At 32.6% G+C, this 8707-nt stretch overlaps 1 protein-coding gene across 1 annotated transcript in view; it reads right to left on the reverse strand.

Moving 5' to 3' along the window:
• LOC106874390 (uncharacterized) overlaps positions 1-8707 on the reverse strand; it is a 280957-nt gene that overhangs the window by 16569 nt on the left and 255681 nt on the right. Inside the window, exons 138-143 of the mRNA XM_052968226.1 lie at positions 8312-8440; positions 6667-6852; positions 5567-5689; positions 3931-4110; positions 2613-2732; positions 873-1055 (exon numbers count right to left, since the gene is read on the reverse strand). Of these exons, the coding sequence (XP_052824186.1) occupies positions 873-1055; positions 2613-2732; positions 3931-4110; positions 5567-5689; positions 6667-6852; positions 8312-8440 (921 nt within the window). The remainder of the gene's footprint in view (positions 1-872; positions 1056-2612; positions 2733-3930; positions 4111-5566; positions 5690-6666; positions 6853-8311; positions 8441-8707) is intronic.

The following is an 8707-nucleotide window of genomic DNA, read 5'->3' on the forward strand; positions in this document are numbered from 1 at the left end:
AAATAGAGATAACTCGAATGTGGAATCTAAAAACAGAAACAATTCCTATCATAGTAGGTGCCTTAGGTATAATAAAAAAATATTCAGACAAATACATAACAAAAACACCAGGACTTACAAATATATATAACATACAGAAAATTGCACTACTGGGTACTGCACACATTCTACGCAAAACACTTTCAATACAGTAACCATAAGAGCACCACAGCAAACCACAGCACATACCCAAGGCGCACAGAGCTGCGCTCAGTAGTGAAGTGAAAGCACGTTATAAAAATAAAACTATTGAACGATAATAATAATAATGAAATTATTGTGTATAGTGCTCAGATGCACTCTTATTTCTGGCAAAGTGGTTGATTCAGTAATTTATTTTCATATCACAGTGAAAAGAATGAACTAACTAAACTCCTCATCATACAATACAACCTATTGCATAGAAATAAAATGGATTTGAAACTAAATTATCTTATTAAATGCAGTAAGCTGATAACTATTATACAGACCTTTAAACTAAGGAGTTTTGTTTTGTTTTTTTATAAGTGGAAATTAATGGAAAATTAGAAGAATAAAGATGGCTTGCCACAACAAAACTTTCAACTACTTCTCTCATATCACACACACATTCATGCATGTATGCACACTCCATCTCTCTCTCGGTCACACACACACACACACACACACACACACACACACACATGCACACATTCACATGCACACATTCACATGCACACATACATACACACACATATGCACATACGCTCTCTCTCTCTCTCTCTCTCTCTCTCTCTCTCTCTCTCTCTCTCTCTCTCTCTCTCTCTCTCTCTCTCAACCCTCCTCTCTATACATAAGAAAATGAAATTACTTACATTGTCACTATCAACCGCTTGAATCCTTCCAACTATTGTTCCTAGTTGTGAAAGAGTATCAGTCCGGAAACTATAAGATGGTACCTGAAAGCTTGGAGAATTAAGATTCCTCCTCATCTTGATGTAGATCTTTGTGGTGTCTTTGTGTGAAGGATATTGTGGATTATAAGCTTCAACAATCAGCTAAAAGAGAAAAGTGACATATATGAAAAGATTACATACAACAGACAAACCAAAGAACTGAGATCTTCAGTTATTTTGATATCACTTGAAGTAATAAATGATTATGAAAATTATATGTAAAATTAATACTTCCACGAATCACAGAAATCGATCTTGAAATGATTTAAGTTTAACTAGTGGTTTGGATGTTGCCCTCATGATCCCAAGACAAGGTGGTGGATTGTGTTTTTGAGTAAAATACTTCATTTAACATTGTGTTCCAGTCCACCTAGCTGAAGATGAGTAACCCCACGATGGACTCACATCCCATTCAGAGGGAGTGTTGTGATCTCACACATTTATATGTTATAGAAACTGGTTACCAGCTTTATGAATACTAGAATTCAAGACAGTAACATTCAGAGGTCATTAATGATGAATATAACATTAAGGAGATCAATATATTCCTGTATAAGTTGCAATTCTAACATGCATTAACTTTATCTAGAATAAGCCTAGCACCAATATCTCAAATATTGGTAAGTTGAGGCAATCATCATCATCATCATCATCATCATCATCATCATCATCATCAGCAGCAGCAGCAGCAGCAGCAGCAGCAGCAGGATCGTTGACATTTAACATTTGTTGTTCATGCTGGTATGGGTTAGACAATGTAAAGTTGAATTTTTTTTCCCCTATAGCCACATAAATTCTTAGAAAGCATGTCATTTGTTCACTTGGTTACTTTGCTTATACTTAAAACATTTTAAGAGAATATTCATAATAGACTTTTATAGTTCCATTTTACAGTTTTCTTCTAGGAAAGATATAACCAAAGAAGAAAATATGATTTTACTTGAAGGACATTAAGAGCAGACGTTTTACAAATGTAAAAATTCAGATATCTAATTGAGAACACATTTACAGTAAATTAACAGTTTGATGAATAGTTTCTAAATACTTTACATTATGAAGCAGAATGTACAATTTCCTGTAATTCAGACATCACATGGCCCCAGCAGACAAAACAGAAAAGATGTTGCTCTGGAGGATGCAATGGAGATGCACTGGAACAACTGCTCTGACTCACGAGGCTTGCACTTACGGATAGCCATCTCCACCCTGATAGTTGTGAGCAGGGATACAGCTGTCTTGAATCTTATAAGTTACTGTTTTTAACTTTGCCTCAGCTTTGATCAAGCCAACCTATGTTCAAAGGTATTTTTGATCTGACCATCCTCAATTTTTTTGATCAAGTATAATGTATCTAGGAATACACAATCAGGTATCTTTTTCCAATTTTCCTTATGATGATGATTGTTATATGAGGGAGATTTGACTGCCATTTCTAGCAAGTTGAACAATCACATAGAGCAAGAGTTTGACTTAAAAATTTTAGAATCAGAAACTATAAGATATTTCTACCAAAATCTTATTATTGAATCAATAGAATGACAACATAATCAAACATGTTTGCCTTAGCTTTAAGTTTTGAATAAAATGACTTATAGATAAGTACATATATTTTCAATCATACATACATACATATTTATATATAATTTTATAAATACTTACAGTATACTCCATTTCACGTCCAGTCTTGAGGTCACTACGAACATAGATTTGCCCATTTCTATCAATTTTGAAATAACTTGGAGCAGAACCTTCTCCAGTGATTCTGTAACTAAATAAAAGCTTAAAAAAGAAATAAAATAAAAGAATTAGATAAAGCAGTGTAAAACATTACATACTGAGAGGTTTCTCTTAAAAGTTACATCCAAAACATAGGAATGTGAGGAATATTGGAATAAATGTGATGTGTTGTAAATCAGAGCACATAGTAATAAATCTGTAGGTTGTTATCAATCTGGTATTGTGTTTGCTGATCGGAAACTTTTAAGTAAGTCCTTTACTTTTCAAAAAATGTTTTCTAGAAATTTCTACAACTATAACCATTGCTGCTGCTGTTGCTGCTACTACTTCTACAACTACTACTAACGCTTATAATAATAATAATAATGGCTACTGATTTAGACACCAGGGCAGCAATCTTGAGGAGAGGGGGAGTAGCTGATACCATCAGCCTCAGTACAAAGCAGATAATCTATTTTATCAACCCACCAAAGGAAAAGTTGACCCTGATGGGGCTTGAACTCAAAAAGAGATGAAAGAAATAGTAATAATAATTTCTAACATAATACGACTAGGTGCATTCAAAGGTACCTGTGAGAATTTTCTGCATTGGACAGAACAAAAATGCATTTTATTATCTGATAGACCATTAGACTTAATTTTATATTGCTCCAGACCACTTAGCTATAAATGAATAAACCTGCAATGAATAGGCTTATAGAATATGGAATATACAATATATAATATAATATACAATATATAATATAAAATAAAATAAAATAAAAATGGATGGCACCATGAAAGAAAGTATTGAATGTAGATGAAATATTGAGTGTTCAATATAAAGGATCAAATATATAAATATAAATATATAAAGGCGACTTGAGTTTCAGGGCTATTTCCCTTCATAATATATATATGCAGGTATGTATATATATATATATATATGTATGCAGGCATGTATATAAGGTGTATGTGAAATGTATACAATGTGTATGCACCTTCAAATCAGAGACAATGATGTAAGATGTAACTGAAAGTGAATTGTGAAACAGCTATAAGCATGCAGGATTAAATTTTGTCTCTCACCTCTGGATTTTAAATGATTATACACATTTACACAAACACAAAACACAGTGCTTACTAAGTAACCATTATTCACTCCAAAAGAAAACTAAAAGAAGGCTTTTCGGTTTATAAAATCAAAAATAAACAAATTACATCCTTTTTCAAACCATTGAGAATTTGTTATGATACATACCGGATTTGATGAAGTGACATCAGCTGCAATGACAAATGTGTTTACAGCTTCAGTCTCTTTTATAGTAACATTGTAGCTCTTTTGTTTAAAGACTGGTTTTACTGTTTCTTTAACATTGAATTGCAACATTGTTGTGTTGGATTTTGGGGGTTGACCATCATCTATGGCAGTTATGAGGGCCTACAATAAAAAAGAGGAAAACATCATATACAAGAAAGTTATCAAAGTATATTGTAAATTAGGATATGGCTTAACAAAAATGATAAAAAATGAGAGTTCAGCAGAAATATTATAAGAATATTTACTCTCATAATAATCTCGCTTAGACTTATTTAACAGGTTGCAGACAATGATGTACAATATTTTGTATCCTTAAATTCCGGAGGTTAGGTAAGGCTGATTCAAGTCAAGCTGTCACTCAACTAATTTGTTAATTAGACAATATTGTCTTGTCAGTGATTTCGTCTTTTTTAGATAAAGTTTCTGTTCTTGTCTTCCCAAAGTAACTATGAAAAAAAGTGGGTGCAAACATGGTTATATGGTTGAGAAGTTTGCTTTTCCACTATGTGGTCAAGGTCTGATTCTACTGCACAGTACCTTGAGGAAGTATCTTCTACCATTGCTCCAGACAAACCAACAATGCTAAAAGTGAAAGGTTCTAATTAGGAACAACATCCCAACCTGTGCTTTGAGTTTATGTGTAAAAAATTTCTCACAGCAATATATTTGCTACAAGGTTGCTTAATATTTGCTATAATATTTGCTTAATGTGTACATGTGAAACTGTACAATGTTTAAGTAACTTAAAATAAACAGTAAGGTAGTCATAATATTAAAGGAAACTAATTTGTTTATTTGAATATGAATGTGTGTTTGTGTGCCTGCATAGAATTCTATGATAAGCTATGGAGTCATACCCCAGTCCAAATATCCTTCCTTATATCTATTCAATGTCTCCTCAAAGGGAAATTATAAGTTATAAAAAGCATCAGTAACAAGAGTAGATTTTCTTTGTCACATTTTGACATATGGCAAAGCATTGTACTGAAGAAGACCTCCACCGAGCCAGACAAACATAAAACATGAACTCAAAAATTGAAAAATGATGATGGAAAAGAGGATGCTTATTCTTATCACTATGTCTCCCATCTATCATTATCGTCAACTGTATAATGGAGGATGACAATGCATTATATCTACCAATATAGTGAAAGCAGATAGAGTATATCTGTCTGTATTGAATCTTCCCATAACCCTCAGCTATCTTTATTACTAACCATCATCTTCTCTCCTATTACTGTTGCCTTGTCACTCATTAACATCTACTACATTCTCTTTCTTAACGACACCACGTTTGGAAATTATGAACAAAGACTCACACTTGTTGGATATGCCCAGAAAGTTAGAATGTTTAATATTTACACTTCAGACGTTTTTTGCTTATGTAGTTTCTACTTAATATCCTTATCAACAACAATCTACTACCCTTTCAACTCTTTTCTAGCAACCTTTCAGTCATGTCTCTATTCAATCTTCTTACCAAAAGTTTTTTTTTTTTTCAATAAAAGAACAGAAAAAAATGAAACAAAACAATAACAAACAATTAGATTGTTATAATAATAAAATATAATCTTACATCAAAACGTTTCACAGTGGTTGTTGTCAGACTATTCCGCAAATATATTATACCATTTAGTGGATTGATGAAGAAAAAGTTTTGCAAGTCACTATTTCCTTGCATAAAATATGTGATGTTATTCTGGAATATTGAAATAAATGACAATAAACATTTAGAATGAATAGAAACATGTTAAAATTTAATGAGCAGCCTTCAAAAAACAGAAGTCATGTTGATGATTTCTAGAAATAATGAAATCGTGCTATACATGATTACTACTGACTAGAAATTTTAATAACTTTAGTAAATAAAAAAATTAATCAAAAATAAGTAAATATGTTTATTCTATATATCATTTTCTTTATTCCTTAATTTCAGATTCAAACAGCTAATCCAGCCAAATATTTTGAAGAAATGGTTATCACCCTTGTATTAACAGTTTATCAAGGAAAATCACATATTTAAAAGCAAACAGAGCATAAAAGGGATCTTTTTTGTAGTCTTACATAATTTTTTCCAGGACATAATTGCATGTTATTAAAGTCAAATGACATTTGACCTTATAAGCCTGAATTTCAGAGAGAAAAGAGAAACAGACCAAATGACAGCAGTTTCCTTGTTTTTCTTAGCAAACTCAACTACTGCATAAGGGTTCTCTCTAAAAGGTGTCCAATATTCCGTGAATTTAAATTACTTATACACTTGTCTTTATTTCAATTAATTTTGAAAATAATGAAAAAATAATTAAAATAAAAGACACCATTTCGAGCGTGGCCATTTTCGTGCGGGTGACACGTAAAAGCACCCACTACACTCTCTGAGTGGTTGGCGTTAGGAAGGGCATCCAGCTGTAGAAACTCTGCCAAATTAGATTGGAGCCTGGTGTAGCCATCCGGTTTCACCAGTCCTCAGTCAAATCGTCCAACCCATGCTAGCATGGAAGGCGGACGTTAAACGATGATGATGATGATGATGAAGTTGGTGTTTAAAACAAAAATTAGCATGGATTTTTGATGGAAGGTATTTTAACTTATATCAATTTAAGACAGACAGTTTGTATTGGGCATGGTGATATTACAAAGGTAAAAGTTACAAGTGAAAAGAAAAAATAACATTACCTGGTCATTATCAACTGCAGTGACCCGAGTGACAGCACTGTTGATATTTTGGGTATCTGGAATATCAATTACTCTATTGACTGGAGCAATAAAATATGGAACAGAAGGATTGCGATCCACTTTTACTCTGATGGTTGCATAACCTTTTTGAGATGGTTTACTTACATCATAGGCTGCCAGACGGATCTAGAATCACAAAAGAAACAAGGGAAAAGTGAAAAAAAATAAAGAAGTTCTCTTTGCAACTAAGTATCTGCAAGTTCAATTCCGCTGTGTGACACAAGGAGAGTAGTGTTTATTCTTTTACTCTTTTACTTGTTTCAGTCATTTGACTGCAGCCATGCTGGAGTACCACCTTAGTTGATGGAAATTATATGAAAGCCTATTATCTATATGTGCATGTATGCATGTATGTTCATATCTTTTATTCTTTTACTTGTTTCAGCCATTTGACTGCGACCATGCTGGGGCACCACCTTGAACTTTTAGTCAAATGTATCGACCCCAGTACTTATTATTTTACTCTATTGGTCCCTTTTGTCAAACCACTAAATTACAGGGATGTAAATACACCAGTTGCAAGCAGTGTTGGGGGACAAACACAGACACAAAGAAATACACACACACATATATGTATATACAACGGGTTTCATCAATTTACATCTACCAAAACCACTCATAAGGCTTTAGTCAGCCTGAGACTATAGTAGAAAACTGAACCCTGAACCATGTGGTTGGGAAGCAAGCTTCTTACCACACAGCCATGCCTGCATTTGTTTAAACTGGTTAAGATAGTGTATCAAGTTGTGTCTGTATGCATCAAAAGGTAATTCAACCATTCAATAAATATAAATTTCTAACCCTTTAACTGCAAAATTAAATTTCATTGTTAATCCATAATGATGTTAAGGATTTTCTCAATGTATCTCAATGAAAAATAGTTTCAAAGACGACATTCCTCAATAAAAGATACAATGGTAAATAAAATGTTTTCCACTGTTAAGGGTGATAAAATTTTGGGTGGATATTTCTGATTTCTGCAATAAAGGACTTAAAATAAGTATAAGTTTTAAACTGAAATATGTACTGGATTTGGTAATGATCATAGCTGCAGTTCAATAACTGAAACCAGCAAAAAGGGTTTTTTCTTATTGTTTTGGAAGCTGGACTAGAGAAAAAAAATATACTTTCTGACAAATGTAAAGCTTATTCATTCATATTATTTTGAATTAATCATGTATATCACATAGATTTGAGATTTTGATGATGTTGTTGTCTATATTTAGAATGATATTTTGAGAATAGGTGTGAGAGACTAGATCTGATCAATCTGAACATAAAACAGATGGCATATTTGGGCCCAATATGACCAGTTTAAATGCTAAAGGGTCAAACTTTATTTTTTTCAGAAAAGTAAAAATCAAATTTTAATTAATATAAAACAAAAAGAAACACTAAAATGCCTTAATTAATATATTGAATGAAAAAACAGATGAATTAATTTGCCTATAGAAAATATATGGAAGAGGAAAGGTGATTTAGCAAGATTACATAGAAACACAGACATACTTATAAAAATAGTGACATACATAAAAGGAATTTCAAAGAGACATAACTATACAGAAGCAAATATATATATACTTACAATATAAGTTTCTGTTAAAAGAGCATCACTTTTCAGTGAGCGCTTAACACGAATAGAACCAGTATTTTCATTTACAGAAAAGAATATTGAAGATGGATAATTTCCAACAATTTCATATTTAAAAGTTCTCTGAAAATTGAAAATAATATTTGTTGTTAATGGGAAGAGATTAAAAGTAGAAAATTTGTATAAAAACTAACAATACACACACACACACACACATTCATGCTTACATATTTGTTGTTGGCACTCCGTCGCTTATGACGTCGAGGGTTCCAGTTGATCCGATCAACAGAACAGCCTGCTCAGGAAATTATCATGCAAGTGGCTGAGCACTCCACAGACACGTGTACCCTTAACGTAGTTCTCAGGGATATTCAGTGTGACACAGTGTGA

This window comes from Octopus bimaculoides, chromosome 5 (genome assembly GCF_001194135.2).
Source record: "Octopus bimaculoides isolate UCB-OBI-ISO-001 chromosome 5, ASM119413v2, whole genome shotgun sequence".
NCBI lineage: Eukaryota > Metazoa > Mollusca > Cephalopoda > Octopoda > Octopodidae > Octopus > Octopus bimaculoides.